Source organism: Gavia stellata, chromosome 5 (assembly GCF_030936135.1).
Source record: "Gavia stellata isolate bGavSte3 chromosome 5, bGavSte3.hap2, whole genome shotgun sequence".
In the NCBI taxonomy this organism is placed as follows: domain Eukaryota; kingdom Metazoa; phylum Chordata; class Aves; order Gaviiformes; family Gaviidae; genus Gavia; species Gavia stellata.
Window position 1 is genome coordinate 43122976 of NC_082598.1, and position 22591 is coordinate 43145566.

The 22591-nt window shown below is 35.9% G+C and overlaps 1 protein-coding gene across 5 annotated transcripts in view; it reads right to left on the bottom strand.

Annotated features, from left to right (window-relative positions):
* Positions 1–22591, bottom strand: part of PALLD (palladin, cytoskeletal associated protein) — a 218242-nt gene that overhangs the window by 137064 nt on the left and 58587 nt on the right. For all 5 annotated transcript variants that reach the window (XM_059818157.1, XM_059818158.1, XM_059818156.1 and 2 more), the window contains one exon: positions 2067–2245. In XM_059818157.1, the coding sequence (XP_059674140.1) occupies positions 2067–2245 (179 nt within the window). The remainder of the gene's footprint in view (positions 1–2066; positions 2246–22591) is intronic.

Consider the following 22591-nt stretch of genomic DNA (forward strand, 5'->3'; position numbering starts at 1 on the left):
TATTGAAGCAAATACTGCCAAAAAATAAAAAAAATGCTGACTACTACTCCTCTACTGGAAATGTACAATTTTATTTACTTGAATGTTAAAGCTTAAGCAAACATATGGCTATACACAGATAACAAATATTCAACCTTAAGTAAGAGCAACTCAGTATAGCAAGACATTTTCAGACTAAACTTGCTACCCACAATCTCCACAGTTCAGACTATTATTTATATTAACCTATACATAACATTTATGTACTGGTATTTCTTGCCAGTTGAAGTCTTGATATAGTGTATGTGTTTGGCAATGCCCTGAACTAACTTAAAGAAAAAAAATACGAAAGCATTTATTCCCTTTGTCTTAATTTTTCCTAAAAACTGGTACTTCACACAACATTTACTCCAGACATTTATGCAGTGCATATTATTCCTCAAAGGATTTGTGCATACATATGCATGCATAGCTGTATTTGTAATACAAATCATAAAAAATTCATAATCAATATGAATAGCATAGCGTAGAATGATTCCAATGAAAGAAAGCTTGGACTGAGGCACCCAAGTACCCTATTTATTTACAAAGTTCAGGCTACAAAAATCAAAGCAACAAGTAGCACAGAAAAGGTAAGAAGAAAGAAGCAATTTCAAGTGAGCAAAGTGGGTCTACATGAAAATTTTTCTCTTGAGCAAAGGATAATCAGGTCTTGTGTGGCTGCGCCGGCTGCACAGAAGAAAGTATGAAGCATCAGTGTCATCAAGACTACTAATGTACAAAGCAATGCTTGTGTGACAACCTGGTTTCCTTAAAGATCGTCAGGAAGGAGACTAACAACTTGTACAATTCTCTCTTTTTCAAAGTAACGTGTTGTAAAACTTCAAGATAGCATTTCCACTTTGCCAGATCCAGACTTTGCCAGATCTCAAAAAAGGAATTGTTTTATTCACTGTATCTCTCTACCTACCTGTTTCTTTTTTAGTGTTGCTTCTGTTATTATAACTTCACGCAGTATTATATATTTGTACTATACCTGAGTATTTCTGAAATCATCCTTACTTCTGTAAAGAAAAGTCTTACTAGAATCAGAAGAGTCTTGGGGATTTTGCTATTATACCCCAATGTGGGATAACAAAGTTCTGAGAATAAAAAACATAATGAAAGAAACCCTATGAATGCACATCTGTCATGTTTTAGCTAATTTAGCGAAAAGTTTACTGCTTTGTTAATCAAAAGCTATTTAATCATTTTGGTATGGTATTATTCAGATTTGTTATGAGTATTTCTTATATTAATTTGTTTTATGCTTTCAATTAACAATTTAAATTAATTTTAATGAGTTACCAAACTGGTAAAAGAATACATATTAACAAAATGTTGGAAAGATGCATGAATTAAAATAAAAATCAGTATTCAGTTAATATAATCATGCCTAAAATACAATCCTCCACTAAAAATTTAGTTTAATAATTTTACTCATGGTCAAGTCATTAATTTTCCTCAGAGAAAATAATACTTGAATTATGACTGATTATGAAGTCAAGAAATATTTTTACAATTACTAGCAGCCGGTTCTGGACAAAACCAGTATGACTGACTTTTAACCTGACTTAAAGTCAGTGTACCAAATATGATGAATTATAATATATTTACCCATGACTGAAGAAGACTCATTTCGGGCAGCCACATTTAATTGCACTGGGAAGAAGTTCAGAACTGAGACAGAGATTACTGCTATTGTGAAAATCATTATTTGTATCACCAGTCAAATCTTTGATTCACAGAGGGTACTACATAAAAGCTAACCATATGCCAAAAGCTCTTCTTGTTCCCCCTTTTCCATTCTATATCTTACTTGTACCCTAAATAAATAGCAATCTACCTACTGATTCTTGGGACATTCCTTGAAATACCTGAATTAATATGATGTGATGTTCAAAATTTGTTACATTAAAGGGAAGCAGAGGAACATCATAAAAATACCACCAAAACAAATCTAATCTTAACATACAGAACCCAAAGTAAACTTCAGCTTAGTTATCTTTTCCTGTATGTGTCAAATATCTTATTATTTCACCTCTTACCTTCAATGAATATTTCAGCTGATGTACTATCTGAACCAATGGAATTTGAAGCCAGACAAGTATAGCGTCCAGTATCGTCTTCAAAGGCTTCTGCTATAATTAGTGAATGAAGTCCTCCACTTCCAGAACGGATCTGAATGTCAGGGCTATTCTGGAGTTCTTTTCCTTCACAGAACCACCTGCAGCCCACACACATTTACAAAGACAAAGAAAAAAATATATAAAAGATTGGTTCAGGCTCATTGCACGCAAGAAGACATTACACTCTGCTGCAAAAATCTAAATTGCTACTGAAATCAGCACATGGTGCTTTGAAGTGTTTAATGGCATTCACAAAGAAATAACTTGCTGGAATAAACTTTGTTTAGAAGGTAGTGAGACATTTCTGAATGCCAAGAAAATTGTACACACCTACAATTGAAAGCTATTCCCTGTCCTGTTTTTGTAGAATTAATTCTTTCTGCATATCTTATGTACCGGCTTGCTTTGAGCACAGTCTAATCCATTTCAATTTAACTTGCTACTCCCTTCTTCCTAATACTCACTGATTCTCCACACAGGATGTTTGATTTTTGTCTATCGTGCCCAGTCAATCTAAAATAATCCCATGGTACAGGTTCCATATTGCTAAACTTTAAATAGGTTTACTCCTGCCTTAGATCAGGAACATAAACTGGTTTTCTAGCCCTGGATTTTTATATATAATACTTGTTCCACTACCAAAAATGTATGCACCAACAAAACGGCTGTGTTTAGGTACAGGCAAAACAAACACTTATCTGGGGTGACTTATTACTAGGTAAAAGCACAGCCTACTTTGTTTATGTCAGGTCAATCAAGCATTTTCCAGAGCAGGCTGCCTAAAGAGCTAGTCCATGTCCTCAGTCCACATCGCTTCCATGAAGGTACCAGCTCCCATCTTTTTTCTGTTTGATTCCCTCGTATCAGCTAGTCCTATTCCCATAGGCTACTCCCTGATTTATCTGTATCTCTAAGCAGACCAGCAAGTATGAGAAGTGGATAATTCTTTATTTACAGGGGCCGCTATGCATTTTTGTGAGGGATGGTAGATTGGCGAGTCACTAAAGGAAAATCACTAAGGAACAGCCTTCCTCCCATTCTCAAATTTTCATTAGGTCCTGAAAACAAATTTTGCCAAGTCTTTCTGAGATCCAATCCTACATACTGACTCTGATCTTTATCACTCTTCCTTCCTTTCCTCTCACCCCATAATCCTAATCTGTGCTTTTCATTGTTCTCTCTCTGCCCTCCTTTCCCTCTTCTTCCTCTGCCACCCCGAAATTCAAATCTTTCTGTGGTGAGGATAAAGACAAAATAAGTAATTCTTGACAGCAAGCTTCAAAAGTGATCTTTCATTCTCTTCCCCCCATACACTTTTAGTTTCTTACTGTAGTAAGAATTTTTTAAAAAAATAAATAAATATAACCACAGAAATTTATGGACAGTCAATTCCGATTAAAAGATGATGATATTTTCAAAAATAATTTTAAAAACTTAAAACCTGCCACCAAAAAAATTGATATTTTTCCTTTAGTTTGTACATGTTTATGAGAGAATTTTTGCAGTTACATTCCAGTAATACCTCGGAATTAAACTTTTTTTTTCCTCCCTATCAGATGACTTTCCCCTGCCCCCCAAAAACAAAGTAATCCAAGGAGTTACAGACCCCCCCTACATGTTTAGGTAAAGCATGCAAGACTACGGAATGACAGATACCGCAAAGTAACAATCAGTGAGGATTCTTTAGAAATTAACTGCCTCACTTTTATTGCTCTTTTTTCTTATTAGTAAACCACATGTAATTAACAGAAATAAAAAATATGTTACAAAACTTTCTTCTGAAAATATCAGATTGTAAAACTTAAAATGTCGTCCTTATTTCAGAATGCAGAGTTAAGAAACCTAACAGATTTACACATAAGACAATTCCCCTTAATAAGACCCAGAACTGTGGGAAAGCCCTCTGTGCTTATGAACAATATATCTTTTATTCCTGAAGGCAAAAAAATGTTGATAGTGGCATTAAAACCATATGTAATTGTCTTCTGTAATTAAAAGACTAACAAGTTCCTTTTTTGTCTTCTGTTGTGCCCAGACAGTGCACACAGAAAGTATCATTTTTGGAAGGAACTAACAAACTTCCATTTGTTTACTCAGCAGACCCCTTTGGCCTACTTTTATAACTGTTGGGCTTGGAGACAAATCTATTCTGTCAGCTTGACTGCCAAAATTAACATTTCTCTCCCCCTCTTCCCCTCCTTTCCTCTCTTGTCACAAGTCCTCCCTTCTCCCAGTGTGAGGACCTCTGCTACTATTTCTACTTATTAGACCTTCAGAGTCCTAACCTCTGTGCAGCCTTTCCTAAGTTACATTTTAAATGATATGCACAAGAGAGAGGTTAATTCAATTTCTAGACAATCACAGACAAGAGCCTGTAATATGAGGCTCTACTTAACCATTAGTTCTATTTTTCTTTCCTTTCCAGAAACATCCTGCAAAGGAAAACCTCTTCTCGAAGCCTAATTATTTTCTCAGATAGATCCTGTTTTAGTTTCATGCAAATTTATGGCTTTCTACTGTCTCCCAAATTCCATGCTCACAAAATGTTTAAGAAACTGTGATAAACATATGAACTTAAAAATAAAAAAATCCTTTTTTTTTTTTTTTGTCAGATGACGTTTATCAAGAAAACTGTTTTCTTAGGAGGACAAGTTCTACACTGTCCCTTGATTCATGCATAGACACAGTCAGCCTCAAGTAGTGGGAGCTATTCCTCAACACTGGTTGGGACTGAGACTCATCGCATCACATTAGTGACATATCACTGAAAATAAGTCCTGACCTGCTACATCAGACGTTGTCTGCCACAGAGAAAAGCTCATAAGTAAGCAGCTCAATATAAAATTACCTCAGCCATCATTAAGGTGATGTTTGATGAATGGGAAACAGGCCTGGTGTTGGACTGCACTGTTAATTGTGGAAATAAGAATTCACCTTCACAATGGGCAAAAGCAGAGTTATTTGAAATGAAAAATACTGGAATAGACTTAGTTATATTCTCTTTCCTTTTCTAATTGTATTTTTTTTCTTGTTTATTTACATGGCAATAGAGGGAAAAGATTAATTAATGTGTGTTTGTTTTGGAGATTACACCAAAATTAAGTGAATTAGAAAATACACAATTGAAATACTTATGCTGCAACAACTTGGTAGTCGACAGTTCAGTTCAAGAGAGTTTGTGAATTGAAAAAAGGGTCAACTAATAAAACTAAATGAAGTATTTTTTGCACAAACACAGACTGAATTTTCATTTTCCATCTCTTATATAGTATGCCTATTATAGATAGCAGTTTTGTGCTCTACAGGCCCCATCAGCGTTACTGCCATTACACTTGGAATAGTCATGGTAAGAGGATTTTCTGCTCCTAAGGACTGAAAAAGATTCAAAGACGAATCTTTGAAGCATTCTCTCTTTCTACAGAGGGAGCAGCAAGCAACAAGTCACTGTCAAAGGGAGACTGAGCCAAAAAAACCAGAAGGACTCATGGCTAGACACAGAAAAACAGCCACAAAAAAAGTCTTATAAGAAAATTCCAGCTTTATGCTAAGTAGGGCAGCATTAACTTGCGTCCAGTCTGTGCCAGCCTACTGATCCTCTTGGGGATAAGAGGATTACAATCTAGCCGTGAGAAGGCAATAATGCTTCTGAAGAGCCAAAAAACCCCAAACCAAACCAAAGCCAAAAGACACAGAGTGTAACACAGAAGAACAAACGCACTGCAGATGCTTTGCGAAAAAGAGAATTCCCTGTATAGAGAACATAGATGTATTTTTAAAGCAATTTCACAGGTTTTGGATACTGAAAGTACAAAAATGATCTACTCATTTCCCTATCCCTTTATTGCAGGTTCTCAATATTGTATAGTTTGCAGATAGAAACAAAACAGGCAGAGAGACCAACAAAAGGTCTTGCATATGTGTGTACATATCAGTCCGCAGAATAAGAACTCAAGCTTGCATCCTAGGTCCACTCCTGGAGGCCATGCTAGCATTCATGCAAATTTGGAGAACTGTCCCCTTGAAAGAGAACAGAAACTACTGTAATGATGTCAGATAAAGGCTGGCAAAAAATCAAATAAAAGGAATATACATTTTATGTAACTGGAATTCATTTTATTAGTCATTAAGTATCTTGTCAAATTTCAAATTACACTGAATTTCTCTGTTCTTCCCTACTTTCTTCTTCATTCTCTTTCCTCGATTTCTCTGCCTGCCTGCATTTCCACTGCACCACTCTTTGCCTTGCCTTTTCTCCAACTATGCGTAGTTTTCACCTACATTGTATCTACTGTATGTTAAAATAATAGCAATGAAGTATTTAATGCAGACACTGAAACACAATCCCTAGACTGGAAAGTCAATACTCCAAGGAAGCAAACCAGAGGTATTTTGATAGCAGGGGAACAATGGTTAAGACACTTGCTTTTCACGATTCAAAGCCTACTTTGCTTTTCCACTGGCTACATTATTGTATGATGGCAAAACTAGAACAGCAAATAAAAAAGGATAATCAGATGCCAGGTGAGCAGCAGTTCATGCACACTGACATCAAGTAGCAATTCACACAATATGTCTTTCTTTTTCACTCTTCTTTTCTTTATGCCCTCACAACCCTCCATGCATGGAAATACATACATGCACGTGTGTCTGGGATTTTAATGACTGTGAACAAAATATAAACAGAGTTGAACAGTACACTGACTGAGTAAGCACCAGGGCCTTAAGAAAAACAGTTCAAGGTTCTCTCTAATGCATAATCCTGCTGGAACTTCTGTTTTTTGAGAGTCACTGAGGAATAGAGAGGTTTTCCTTTCTGCACACTCTTAAAAGTTAATTTAAAATGGCAGCTGAAGTGAAACTTTAAGATATAGCCTTAGGGAAGAATTATAATAGGGAACTCTGACCACTACAAAAAGTGCAGAGAGATAAGTTGTAAATTAAAAAGTAATTTTATCCTTAGTGTTGTTAAGTATGTCCAGCAAGAAAAGTTAAAATTAAATACTCTTGACATTCCTGCACTGGCAGAGTCAGCGTTTCCGTCACAATACTGTGTGTAACTTCCATTTTGTTTTTTCTCCATTCAAGTTAAGCAGTCCAACACTTCCAGACTGTAAAACACTACTACGTAAAGAATTTACCTTGATTTTTAAAGGAAATCAACTTTGCCATATAATATTTTGAGTACACTGCAGTAATCAGATTATTCAGATGCTTATGTTCTTTGCACACTGCTCAATTTTTGTGCAACTCGCAATGCAATATTTTTATGCTTTATATACAGTTTCATTATTTGTATAGGCAATTCATAAAAGAGTTACCAATAACAACATACATACTTTAAATATTTGTATTTCGTAATCTTAAAAGAAAATTAAGATCTGAAGATAGATTCTGGTGCTTTGCCTGAACCTCCAGGTAAGCAATTAAAAAAATGGGTCTATATGATGAAAACCACAGAAGCCCATTTTATAATAAAAAGTGTGTTACATTATAAAAAGTATACATTATAGTCTTACTCAGAATTTACCTGATTCTTCAGGTGTTGCACAGTGTTCTCCAATCTCTCAGAAATTTCAATGAGGACTTCAAATCCAGCTAAGTAAATTGCACGATTAAGTATTTGGGGACCAAAACTGCCTTCTCAAAGTGTAAAAAAAAGGCAAAAGAATATCAAAATGGCTGTATTTTCAAGACACTCATCAATATTTCAGCCCACCATTTCCTACAAGTGGATTGTGCTCCCTCTCAATTCAAGCTTTGCATCATGCTCTGTGCAAGGATGCAAAGAGGAGCGGGTACAGAAGGTAACAGATGTGAACAGATGAGCCATGGGCTACAAAGCTTCCAAAAACAGAGAGCAATGGTCTCTGTTGCTGATTGCAGGCTGCAGTAACTCCAAAGATCACTTTTTTAGCTTATTTCTATCATTAGGAAAAATTTCTTCCCTACATTCTTGTATAGGTTTTCCAAGTCTCTTTCTGTTCACTTTACCTGTGGGACAAGGATTCTGCTCTGCTTCAGCATTTTGGCTGGGGAAATAAACTGAAAGTTAGCTTGAGCTTTTGACAGCTCTAGACAAGATACTCAGAGTTACAGCCTGTAGGTTATATCATTCTCTCTGGGTACTGCAATGTTCCACAGCCTTACCTAGCTGTGTACAGCTAATGCCAAAAGAAAAACAGTATAGCCAGACTTGATTAAAAACTAATTGTTCTGTCTTAAAATCACAGGATTAGCTTAAAAGTTCTTAAAATTTTTTTAAGATTTTATCTTGTCTCTGTCTTTGCAATTGTTGGCCTCACTTTACAGCTTTAAAAAAAAATTATGATGGAGGCTTTTAATTACCTGAATGATAGAGATAGTCAAGAACACAAAATGGATGCTAGAAAGTATGAAAATTGAACAGAACACTGAGCAAACCAAAGATTTATAATTTTCTAGCTTGCCATACACCAAAACTTTTAGAGAACACTTTTTTTACTTTTTAGATTAAGAGAATTTTAAATCCTTTTCTCAACAATTATCTTTGCTTATTTTGCATTTCTCTGGCAGTGGTATAATGCATGCCACTGATTTCAACTCTGTTATTGCTAAATTTTTAGGGAATTTTTGCCACAAAATGTATTTTTCTGGAGTTACTGAACTTTTACTGAAATTTACTCCTACTACAAATTTACCACTGAGGCAACTACCTCCTATTTCCTACGGTCCTTCTACTTTACCTCAGCTTTTTGTTACAAGCTATTTTTAATGGAGCACCCTAGTCAAAACAATTGTGCGTATTATAATATGAGCTAAATGAGTAAAGATATTTGCAATAATGACTACGTCTCTTGGTAATTCTCCATTGAATAAAGGTTCAGGAAAAATTTGTCCCAAAATACAAATCGTTATTTTTTATATATTTTTTTTTAAAGGAATGCTTATAGTTCTGTTTAGATTCATACTGTGGTGTTGGTTTTTTTTTAGCATCTTAAAGATGTGGCCTTGGTGTAGGAGAAGCCTAAACAGTAAATTAAATACAGAAATAGATTTTTTTTTACATTTATCATAATTTGACTATGTACTATGGAAAATTATAGAGAAGAATGAGTTAATAAAGCAAAACCATCCTGATTTAGTAAAATGTCATTGTTATAAATTGCTCATCTCTGTGTTAATCTTGCATTCTTATAAAAGTCTAGAAGATATGTATGATGTGATGCAGTAATGAAATACCTGGATGTAAAGGAAAAAATGGTGAGATTTAAAGAATAAAACTGAATTACATTCCATGCCTATAATGAAGAAGTTTAATGCTAATATTTTCTTTATAGAAACCAGAGATAATATATCACAGAGAAAAGACATACCTGCTGTATGACTTATTTGGATACATAATCCAAAACTATTTATTTGTGATTAATAAACATCTCTGACATAACAGGCTGTGTAGGAGGTTAAGGTAATGTTCACTGCTGGCTACTCACTTCTTCCAGGAGTAACTTTTTTTAAAACTGGATATGTTCATTATTTTTTTAGAACTCTGATTATAAGGAAAATATCTAAATATTTAATAAAAGAACAATGAAAAGCATCTAGCAATTTTCTTGTTGAACTGGCTTCAAAGCCTCATAGGTACATTTATGACATACAGCAAAGAAACCCGGTAAGTGACTCTTGTTGTCAGTACTGTGGTGTTGGAGCAAATGATATTTCACAAATGCATCCAATGGTATCCAAATGAGATACCACATTTCAGGTAATCCTGTTTCATCATGCAGAACAAAGACATCTGTGCAGCTGTATTTATTCAGTAAGAACAGTGTGGAGATCATATTTCTTTAACTGGCCAAACAAGCAGTCAATATTAAAGGAAGAATCTGTATGTTTTCTTCTCTAACCAGAATGAACAAATATCTTATGCATATAAAGAAATTTCTTAAAAAAAAATATTGCTTATGTTACAGTCAACCTTCATATATGAAATAACAGAATGCTGAACTGTATGCTGAATAACTGATTTTCCATTTCTGAAGTCCAAAGTTTAAATCCTAACTCATACCCTATTTTCATTTATCTTTGCCCTTTGCCCCAAAAGATCGATCTTTTTTCCTTATCTTTGTCCATCACCAAAACACAAAGTACCTTATTACTCTTGATCCTAACTGCATGTTTTCTGAAGACAAAAGCATTGAACAGGTGTAGGTGTAACCCATAGATTTCACAGTTTCAGAAACCTTATACAGAACTTTCTTTTCCATATTTGGGCACAGGCTCGTGATATAAATATGTCACTTTCAGAAGCAGCAATTTAACTGACAAATAGATGTGGATAAATAAATTGGGCAATCATCAGCTCAAGAAAGAGAGAAAATACTGCGCAATTTAACAACCAATTATGTAGCACAAACTGCAAACCACGTTTTACAACAAGCATGTTGATTATTTGCCACACATACTAGTTATTTAAAAATAACACTGCCTTCTCATTTCATTGAGTAACTTCTATAACTAGTGAATTTGGGCACATATAAATTTACAAATTATGTGTCCATGTTCATATATGTAAATAAAAATCATGAATAAAAAACCAAGAATAATTTATATGCAATTTAAGATACTAAGATTTCCATACTTTTATCTGTAAGACATTTTTGACGGCTGTTGAACTCATTAGATTACTGCAGGTTAATTTAATGAGATTCTTTATAGCAGTCATTTTCTTCATAAAATTCAGAAATCTTACTGCAGAAGAAGAGATTAACAACATTTAATGTAACAATTTCCCTACTTCATCTCTTCTTGGACAGTTTCTTCACACTTTACTATTTTCTGGAGCATTATTTTGTACCTGACATCTTCAAGTCAATCGAAGGATATTTTATATAATCTATTTAACTAAGCTTGACTTCCTGGCACATATATGGGTACTACCGCCTCTTACAACTTAGCCATACATCTGAGTTATATCTCCTAAAGACTGAAAAATCTCTTCCTTTCACTTAAAATTATTTTCCTCAGATATAAGACTCCACAATTTAATTATAAAAGCCTGCAAATATCAGGGGGAAAAAGAGAGATTGGATTGGAAATAGCAACAAGCTGCAATAACCCAACAGTTATCTATATATGTATATATATTTATATACATAATATATATATTTTTTTCAATATCATTAAATACAAGATACAGCAAAATAATTGAATAGTTACAAATTCCCACTTGTTCTTAGCCCCCAAATTACACCACTTAGGTTTGGAAAATGGTTGTTTGTTTCATAAATACAGTACTAAAACCATCTGTAACCTCTCTGGGTTTCAGAGTTTAAAAAAAAAAAAAGAAAAAAAAATCACAAACCAAAACCTGTGAATATTAATGGGTCATAATCTGGTCTGCAATTGGCAAAGTTATTTAAAATGCATTAAAAAGGAAAATTCTTTGGCCTTCTGACGTATCTACAGATGCAAATCTCCATAATGGGCTAGTAAAAACAAAACAAAAGCCAAGAGGCAGGACAGTAGATACAGAAAAAGAATATTCATATAGTAGTTTTGTGATAGCTGTACCTGTATTTCAGAAGACTTTACGCTAAAATCGGTAGGTGCTATGAGCAGTAAGCAAGAGGAAGAGTGAAGCAAAGTACAAGTTCAAATTAAAACAGACAGAGTACGTACAGCTAATGTACATTCATTTCATTCCATAACATTCCACGTAACTTTCTCATTTTCTCTTTTTAGGTTTCATATTTCCCTGGAAGCTTTTTTTTTTCTTTTGAAATATCTTATACATTTTGATCTTCACTGCAATATAGGCAATAGCTTGCATCCAATGCCAATAAACATGGAAGCTGCTTCCATGTATAAAAGCACAAAGACGGAACAGTTTATAAATGTGAAGAATGAGGAACTGCAGTCATAAAAAGCTTGACAATAGCTGACTCTGCAGGTCTGTCCCTAATATTATTGTAGATGTTTTCATTAATTTTTTAATGTAATCCAGGTTGAAATAATTACCAGATATAACCCTTCATTTTCCACACTTCTAGAGTTTTATAGTCTCAGAGGATTATCACAGAACTGTAAAACATTCTATACAGAATTCAGCACTGAACACAAGAAAAAAACCCAGCACCTGAAACACACTTTTTGCATTTAACTAGCTACACACAGAAGCCCCTATAGTTTTAGGGCATGAAATCACAGACACTGAGCAATAATTTCTTTCCTTCTGACAGGTAATTAAATTGACTGGTTTTGTACAACTTCCTTCTTGGGCCTCGAACATCCTACCCTGAAGTCAAAGTGTGGTAGACATTATCTGCATTTTAGATTTTTTCACTAATTCATTTGTCAGTAAGTCAAGCAGACCCCTTCTGCTTGTGTCTGTAGTTGTGCCAGCAGAAATTTATTTATCTGCTGTTTTGTCTTATGCAAAGATTATAATCTCTTCCCAAAATATCAGAATATTAAATTTCCAAAGTAGAGATGCTGCTCCGTATTTTTCACTCCGTGGCTAAAGGAACCCATGGAAATACATATGTACAAATTTTCTCTCCAAAATGCATTCCAAAGATAATCCAGGAAACTCTGCCTATTTTATTTTTTATTGAGCATCCTCAAGTATTTGTTTAAACTAAGTTACAGAAAGAGAGAGTTACAGAAAGAGTTACAGAAAGTTATATTTTAAAAAGTAGCATTCAAATGCAACCAGCCCTGTATGAGAGTTGGTAGTGGGGGAAGCATATGAGAACAGAGTTACAGTTAGGTGCTTCAGAAAAAACACACATATGGTATTAGAGATAACGTTACTGGTTTCATACAGACTGTTCTCAGCCTCAGAGTGTGCTGGAAGAGCTAACTAGGGCAGCATGCTATGCCTCCCTCATTTTATCCCACCATTCCCTCCCCGCATCCATTTTCCCCATTCTGTTAGGTAAGGCATACCCTCATGTGTATTTTCAGTAAGAACATTCACCATAATTTTCCAGACTGTCTAGCACACGACACATCTTACTGAATATAAGCATTGGACCACCTGGTAACAACAGCCTAGACAGGATCTAATGGTTCAGAACAACAGTTCCCATCTACAGTGAACGTTGGCAATTGCGCAATGAATGTTCTCGTGTCTGAGGTAGCTGAATAAAAATGTTTCTCTAAAGAAAAGCTCAATGAATAGGACTTTAGCACTGAAACAGTAATTGAACATGAGACAATTAGGTATGTTTTATTATTGAGAAACCAAGATTAAGCACTTTGTCTACTGTCACCCAAGAAAGGTAAGAGCCAGGTCAGAACTCAGCTTCCACTGGCTTAACTCTAAGACCACCTTCCATGCGCTGACCAGGTCTTTAGAATAAGAGCAGATACTGACCTTGCATTACCAGATGTACTGTCAGCCATAAAATTATTATTCAATCTCTTAAAAAGCTAGCAGATAGGAATGAAGAGACTGATGTAAGTTATTATACAGCACTGCATGGCAATGAAGTACTGGAGTTTCATTCTTAGGGGTCTATTTGCCTCCTGTTGCAGAAGGATTTTATGTGGCCACCTTCCATTAACTCTGAGGGCAGTTATGCACCCAAGTTTCCAGTGCACGCACTAAATAACTGTAACTACATTCACTTAAATTGCAGATACCATCACTTGGCTTATGCAGGCCTAGGCTTACATCAAGTTACCACTTCTGGTATTTGATAGGAAATTAACATCATCACAGAAGGGAAGAAAAGAAAGAAAATTAAAAGCAGGGAAAACAGTTACAGCAGGTTAAAAAAATTAAGTATTTAATAATCAGATGTAAAATGCTGAACATTCTTCAGACCCAAAGAACTGTTGAGGCTTGTAGGATTAACACAATTACTTGTCTAGCTGAAATGGAATGCATATCGTCTATAACTGCAATGCCGCTCTTAGCTATCCATTATAACTGTACACTCCTTTGACCAGAAACGGATTTTGAACTAGCATGCTGTCATTATTTTGCCTACGGGAAGCTCTTACAGAACTGCCAGGCATAATTGTCCAGTGGAATAACGTTTTGAACTTTGAGGCGAGGACTTTAAAGAGTTAAAAGTAAAGAAAAAGATGGAAAGTTATAAGGATAAAATTGCATTTACATGCTTTAAATTCTATACATAAGGTAAATTGCATTTAATATGATTGTGGTCAGTTAGTGGCAAGTTCATGGCTGGCAACACACATTTCAGATGAAGCAGTAATACTTCTTCTCAAAACCATAATACTTAAAAAGGGGAAGAAGCTGAGAAGCATTTTAGACCAATCACTCTAGTTCACAGAAAAAAACCCAAGAACATTCAATCATGAAACCTTAGTAACTTGCAAATCAACAATAAGTAAAAAGAAGCCTCCACCCAGGGTGTGTAGGCTAATTCATACTGAAAACCCAGAAGTGGCAACTGTGGAACTTGCAGATCTACCTTCAAAACTGGCAGACATCTCACTGGAGTTATTGTGACATATATTGCAATCACCATGCTTTTTATAGGCACAATTAAGTGATGCCTACAGAAGACAGTTATCTACATTATTGTAGCTGAATAGATAAACCTTTTTATTTGCATCTGCAACATTAGCTAAACTAAACCAGATTATATACAAAATGAAACCCCACAAAACCAACACAAAACTGTTTCACTCTTACATGGATAAAGTTCATACTATCATCTCCCTTTTTCTTACTTCCCAATTACTTCCAAGCTAGAGTCAGTAAATAAAACTTTGTTGACCAGAAGATAAAGTACTTGATTCATGCAGGTCAAGTCAGCAACTTAGTAGCTGAGAACAAAGGAAGACAGCTGTCAGCAGTTTTGTCAGTGCCTTGCATTAAAATGACAGCAGGCAAATTTCCTCAGCAAGGCTCAGCCTGCAGAGATTGGCATCATTCTACAAGAGTGTCATAGGATGTAAAGAACAAGCACCTCAGCACTCCACTGACTACGGTTTTCCATATTAGCAGCAGGTCTTGAATGGCTGGGATGCCAATGGAGAAAACTGCCATCACTGAAGCATTCAAGATTAGGATGACCTGTATTCACAGACAGTTGCAACAGTTCAGTCTGTTTCATGCATTTACAGATAACAAAAGCAGCAACCGTATAGTTAGATCAGATGGTTTGGCTGAAGTTGGTGGCATATGGCTTAAAGCTCCATGTAATAATTCCTGATAGTGATCATCACAATTTTCATCTCCTAAGCCTAAAAGAAAGTCCTCATGCAAGTGCCCTCAGGACTATCAGGAAAATAAAATGTGGGGTTTGTGTGAGGTACCCAACAATGTATATAAACAAAATCTCAGAAAAAAAATCCACATGCTCTGGTTTTTGGGGTTTTGTTTGTTTGTTTTCTTTTTTAATTAACAATTTCCTAATATTTTCTTGTTCATAAATAAAATCAGAGCTTTGCAAATAGAGACTATTCTACCATTTTGGGTTCTTGACAATTTTGTGGTTTGTATGTTTTCCTTTAGTAATGCCTGAAACAGGGAGCAAAAGCGGAAATTCTGGTAATTCCAGTTCAATTTTAATATTTATCTTTCTATATAGCGTTTTCTTAAGTTTTATTTATTTAGAACTTTTTCTTTATTTTTTCACGTTTGCTTGATATCCTAGAAGCCAATAGGAGTTAAATAATCAAGTCCCAGAAATAATGCAGCTAATTTGCACTATTTTTAAATGGTTAAATTTTTTGTCAAATTGTGTTCTTAACTTATGGATGCAGTCTTTGCCAAATATGCTGAAGTCCCCTTCATCCATAGAGCTAATTCTTGCTATCTTGCATGCGTTCTTTAATTTGTAATTCAGACCCAGTGACATTAACCACTTTCTTTATGTAAGGACAGCTGGAAAATTTTGAGAAAATTATTTAAAGAGAAATTCAGGAAAGGAAGTTGTTAAAGCCAGATCTGAGGTCACCAGTATAATCATTGAAATACAGCAAAGAAACTAAAAATTAACTTTCTTTCAATAATAGTTTAATATCCAGAAGAGCCAGAGGACTTCACATAATTTGCAAACCCACATTTGTAACATGTCAAACAGTTTTTAAGCCTACTGGTCTGGACTGCAACTGGAAGCTTTCTGAATTAATCTCCAACATTAACTAGCAAAACAATACATCAGCAATACTGATTATACCTGTTCTGATTCATAATGTAATATTATCAAAGGCTTGGTCTCTATAAAACAGCGGTTATCTTTACAAGTAACTGTACTTTTCTTTTGCATGCTATTTCCTTATATCCTACCTCAGAGGTAAGTACAGTAACAGACATAGCAAAAAGCTACCCATTAAAAGAAGTAAAATAAGATTCAAGACTTCGGACTCCCAGATAACATCTGTGGTGTCCTAGGACAGATTTAGAGTGTGCTGTGTGAAAGGGTCTAGTTGAAACAGCAGGTAAGAGGAAAGGGTGGGGAAGGAAAATTGCCTGTCTTTGGAGCCTCAGTTCTTCCAAGGCAGGAAAACTTATGCCACCATTTCCTCAGCATCCTTATACACATCATCACTTTACAGAAATTACATACCGTAGGCAAAATCTGACCGACTTACTTGGTTTATGGAAATAGATACCTGTCGTTAGGGTTAACTCCTGCATTATTGCGCGTTTCAAAATCCATGAGGACTCTCTTTAGAGTAGGATTACATTCACCACCTAAGCCAGACCTGAGGACTAGGCATCACCTTTGCCTAATTAACAATGATTAACTTATGCTATCTGTTCAGATACCGGTTAAAGTACCTTTACACACTCTCACTAGTTGCAAGACACAGCATGGCTCTCACTTGACACTTTGGTTTCAGCCTTATTAGACAAGCTTATATCCATGGTTGCCAGCTGTTAATATGGTATGATCCAAAAGCATGCATGTACCCTTGCTTTGTGCTTTGGTTACTATCTGCATAGCTATGGCTAGTGCCTGCTTGGTCCAAACATTCATCACTTCCAAGATTCTTCCCACCTACCAACATACTGCACCTTGAATACCCTGTTCAGTTTTGGGCCCCTACTACAAGAAAGACATTGAGGTGCTGGAGCGTGTCCAGAGAAGAGCAATGAAGCTGGTGAAGGATCTAGAGCACAACTCTCACAAGGAGCAGCTGAGGGAACTGGGATTGTTTAGTCTGGAGAAAAGAAGGCTCAGGGGAGACCTTACCACTCTCTACAACTACCTGAAAGGAGGTTGTAGAGAGGTGGGTGTTGGTCTCTTCTCCCAAGTAACAAGTGATAGGACAAAAGGAAATGGCCTCAAGTTGCGCCAGGGGAGGTTTAGACTGGGTATTAGGAAAAATTTCTTCACCAAATGAGTTGTAAAGCACTGGAACAGGCTGCTTAGGGAAGAGGTTGAGTCACCATCCCTGGAGGTATTTAAAAGACACGTAGATACGATGTAGATACGATGCTTAGGGACATGGTTTAGTGGTGGACTTGGCAGTGCTAGGTTAACAGTTGGACTTGATGATCTTAAAGGTCTTTTCCAACCTAAACAATTCTATGATTCTCTACACTGGCCTAGCCAGCCATGCCTCAAAGCATACCACGTATGTTTCTCACAACCATTTTGAAAACTGAAATATGAAACAGTACCAAAAGCAGGTTTTACTGGAAAAATCAAGAATTCCATAGGAATCCAACAGGTTGAGGGTCAACGCTCAAGACTGCTTTAAGGTCCACTCCTTTTTGCAATAACTAGAATTTATATATGCTTGCTGTGGCCCATGTAAGTCCTGGAATTACTTGATCTTTATTTCCAGCCCTTTTCCATCATGCCTCTCTCTGATGTTTGAAAAACTGACTAAAGAGGGGGGATCTATTTTACATATGAGGAGTGCAATGCAGGTTGCACCAGTATTACAGTCAGAAAAGCCATGTGAGTAGTCATTAAGTTTGGGAAGAATGACAAATGTTAATCTAGTTACAGATTAATACCTGCATACTCTCAGCAGCCCTATTAAAGCTGGCCTAGAGATGTCTCAAAGAACAGAATATTCTGGTCTTTATATGAAGACACAGGGATATTTCCACCTATACTACGCAGCAGACTTTTACCACCTCTGTTTCACTCGATCCATAAAGCACTGAGGGGTTCTGGAATTTGTCAAAGACTTCAGGCACAAGATGCATCTTTTAAGACTGGAAACCATAAAGGCCATGCTTCCTCTTTTTTTTGGTAGAAAAACTGTACTGTTTCATCCACACTACAATTAGGATTGTCTAGTATAAGACCAATTCAGGGTGGTTCTACATATTTCATATGCATTAACACAGTAAAACTGAACATTGATACAACACATTTAACATACCAGAGGCAGGAATGTCAAGGTATTGTAGTATACATTTTTACCTCTGATTAATTCTCACAGCAGTTATTCAGAAATACTAATAGCTTTCCCACCTGCACAGCGCACTTCAAAGTTACAGAAAACTGCAAATAACTTTTAAACATTTACATTGTAGCTTATGTGGGGCAGAAATTAACTAACAGTGATTTGTGAACCCTGGTTAAAGGTTGGGTTTTTTTTTTAGTTTTTATCCTTTTTTTTTAAGTTAAGAACAAAGTTCACGTGTGTCCTGGAAATTAGAGAGAGAAGTAACTTTAAGCAGGAAACTAGTTCAAAAGGATGTACACAGCTATATGACTGATCATTCTCTCTCTTTTTTTTTTTTTTCAGTTTCCACCAGCTAAATTTACTACCCCAATACTTAAAGACAGCAAAACATGTATAATTGTTGTTTATTGGAGTTGCTGCTGTAGAATAATACTTATATATTATTTCTGGATAAATCACCATGTATGCAGAACTAGTGTAGGAATTCTTCTTCATCTTTACTTCATCTTCCAACCAGAGGTAAGAATAAACAGTGGGTTTCAATGTTATAACTTTTGATCTGCTTTCTAAATTTAAAACTCTGTGGACTTGTTTTCCCATTTAGAAAGTATCTGTATAAAAAACATTCACCACCTAATACTCACATTTGAAGGAGATTTGGATGAAAGTCTTGTATCAAGTGCTATGCATCAGTTTATGGGAAAAAGGATATAGTTGAAAAGAACGAACTACGAGAGTACTGAGGGAAGAACAAGATTTGATTAAGAGTATCTATTTCAGAATAAACAATACGCATAAAAGGAATATAATAGTACAAAGTGCCTACCATATAGATTATTACAATCTCATCCTTCAGATTAGGGATATACTTTGTTCTAGATAATTACAACAGTTTATTAAAGTGTTTAATAATATAAACTTTTCACTCCTCTTAAGAGCAGCCCAAAATGCTAACTTTGAGAGCAAGCAATTAAACTGTACAAATCAAAAAGGTCATTGTCCTTCCTTTTTACTTTTCGTACTTTCCATAATGTATTTGGAATGGAACATATTTGCTGTGATTTAAGATGGAGATCTTCCCGTACCTCTAACCTTCTCCTTCTCTCTCAAATCAGGTCACCAATTATCCTGTAATGTCCAAAAGAATTCCCGAGATACATTTGCTCTCATTTAAGAGAGGCATATTTGTATCCTATGCAAAATATTCAAAGAAGCCATTTCTGCTTTTATTCAAACGAACATTAAAAACTATTTGTTTTAACCCTGACCTTACCATTAAATGTTATGATCCCAAGTCTTAGCCTCTAGGCAATTAAAAAAAAAAAAATCGTTCGAGTACATCCAGCCAACAATTTCCATGTTAAAAAAAAAGTCTAAGTTGGAGCCATGTGGTCTCAATCAGGCAGTAAAAAACTCTCTGTATTTTCTTAAATGCACAACTGCCGTATGCCCATAACCCCTCTTTTAAATCATCTTAACCTGATCTGAATCACTCTCACCACAAATGATTCGGTGGCTCTGGAATGTGCTGGGGTAGACAGAGTTACTCTGCAATGAACATTGGGACATTTCCCACTTCCCTAGTGTTAAGAGAATAGTCTGCAGCAAAAAAAAATGTTCTTTAAAAGGTTAAAGCCAAGACAAAAAGTGACATCACAGTTCAATCATTCAAGGAAAAAAGGAAAAAAAATGCAACTACTGCCTAATAAATCAGTGCTGTGTGCCACAAACCACAGTGAGCCAACACAGCCAAAGAACAGCTTTTCCTGCTGAAGCAGAGATACCACAAGCAGCTGGCAGATGCATGTGTAATTGTATTCACAGAGAGCCACTGAATCCATTAAGCTAGCCAGACTTGGAAAAGTTGATCAATTAAGAAAGCAGAATAACCATGATTTCAGTAACAACCTGTGCATCCCCTTACACTGCACCACAGTATTTTTTACTATGGGCTACCACAATTTTTTGCACAGATGAGTATGTATATGGTACTTTGCTAAAAGCTTATAGGCAGATCACTTAGGATCAAAAAAACCCTTTTGGGTACCTGCATTATCTCAATGTATGCTACTAGCTTTCTCCACTGCTCCACTTGAGCAAGTAGGAATGACAGGCACAAACCACCTTAGCTTTCTCAGCACGTCTCAGGAGGAGTTCCAAAATATTACTTACATCTAAAGTTATAATAGAGGAAGGGGAATGTAATTCCTTGGGGGCTCCTAAAAGTCAAGTTTAAGCAGCAAATGAGCAAGCTTTGCTTAACTAACTGTAAGATTCTTAAATGCCACTTCCTCTTTAAAAGTCTGTCTGCAGCCTGAAAGATTTCTTTCAGTCTTAATCACCTCAAAAAACAATTTAAACATGTGGCCAAAGTGATGCACATTTAAAACAGGAACAGGCCAGAGCCAAGACGTTTGGATCCAGTTATTAACCTTCTCATACTTCATGGATGTTGGAATCCAGGGGCTTTGGTACAGGCCCATCTCTGAACTCAACACTCATTGCCAAACCTCACAGTCAGTAGAAAATATTCTTTAACATATCAAAGCAGGAAGAACAGCATAAAGATGTCACATTTTTCCACCACATCAATGAGAAAAAATGTCATTATAGCACCCATGTAAATTGTGAAACTGAAAGCAGCTGCTGAGGCAACCTGACATGCTGCCATCAGCAGGGGGGAGCCCAACTCAGGAAAACACTATTCCATTTTTAGCTCTGAAAAAGAATCTTTGCTAGTTCTAATGTGCTATTCCAGCTCAGTGAATAACTTGCCATAAATAGAGCTAGTAACTGCTATAGAAAGAAGTGCCTTAGTACATGGCAAACAAAATGTGTACTAAACATCCCCAACATTGTAACATATTGCACACTATCCTGCTAGCAGAGCACTGTTTTGCAGTCTTTCCATAGCAACAGAATTTAGTGGATTGTTTTTACCAGTTACCACACCAAGCACAGTATTCTTCCAAATGAAGGGTGAAAGTCAGAATGGGAGAGCTTTGGTTACGAGCTTCTGAAGTAGAAAAAACAAACTTAGAGACCTCTAACAAACAGTTAATTGCCTGTGACTGCTATACTTTGCACAATCACCCATTTGCTCATTCAGTATATTTTTCATGTGACTAGATTCACCTTCACAAATCCCTGATAACCAGCAGTTGATAAGGGGGTAGGGGGAAAGGACCACTCACCTTGTCAACACAAAATGTTGACATAACTACTTGAAGTAGCTGATGGAGCCAGAGTAAAGGGAAGGGAAAGGAAAGTTTTCCTCTTTTCAGGTCTATTGTCCCAGTAATGTTTTTTTTGTTGTTTGTTGTTTTTTTTTTAAAGTACGTAAGTACATTCAATCATCTGGTCTTTCCCCCTTCGTCAAATGCATTACAATGTTGAACTTTTGGATTTCAAGGGTTTCTTATTTACCACTTTATTAAGATAACCCACGTAGCAAGACATAATAGCATGCTGATAGCGGGGCTTATCAGTAACTTTAAAACAAATGGGTCCCCACAGTGAATTTCCTTTGACAGCTAGATGGCATTTCTGAAAGCAAGGCATTTGGATTAACCTGCTGCTGTGCTGATCATTATAAAACTTTTCCTAAAGACAAGACAGGGAGATGCAAAAAAAAAAAAAAAAAAAGGTCCTTGTAACAAAGCAATCTATTGTGCTAGTAAACTTAAAAGGCAGCAGTGTTAATGCTTTTATAAAGCAAGAACAGCTAAATAATTTTGCTTATTGGAAGAAAACCAAGTTTCTTTTTGCAATTCCTGTCCTCTCTCAGAGTCATTTATCCAAGCATACACTCTTTTCCACTGTACATTAGCTTTCACTTGCATGCCCTAGAACAGTAGACCCCCAAAGCTTTTTGTTTTTAAAAACAGATTCACTTGGCTCCTAATGCCAGTGAGGGGAGGAGGGTGTGTGTGTGCTCTGAATGAATGCCAATCATTTAAAACAAGTTTATTTTGGGTTCCTATAACCTAAACAGTCTTAGGAAGCATCTCACTCCTTTTTACTCCCCCATCCTCCTGAACTTAGTTCTATTCATATCTGTGATTGAAGACCTTTACTTCCCAGGTTCAGCTCTTGCACTTTAAATAAAT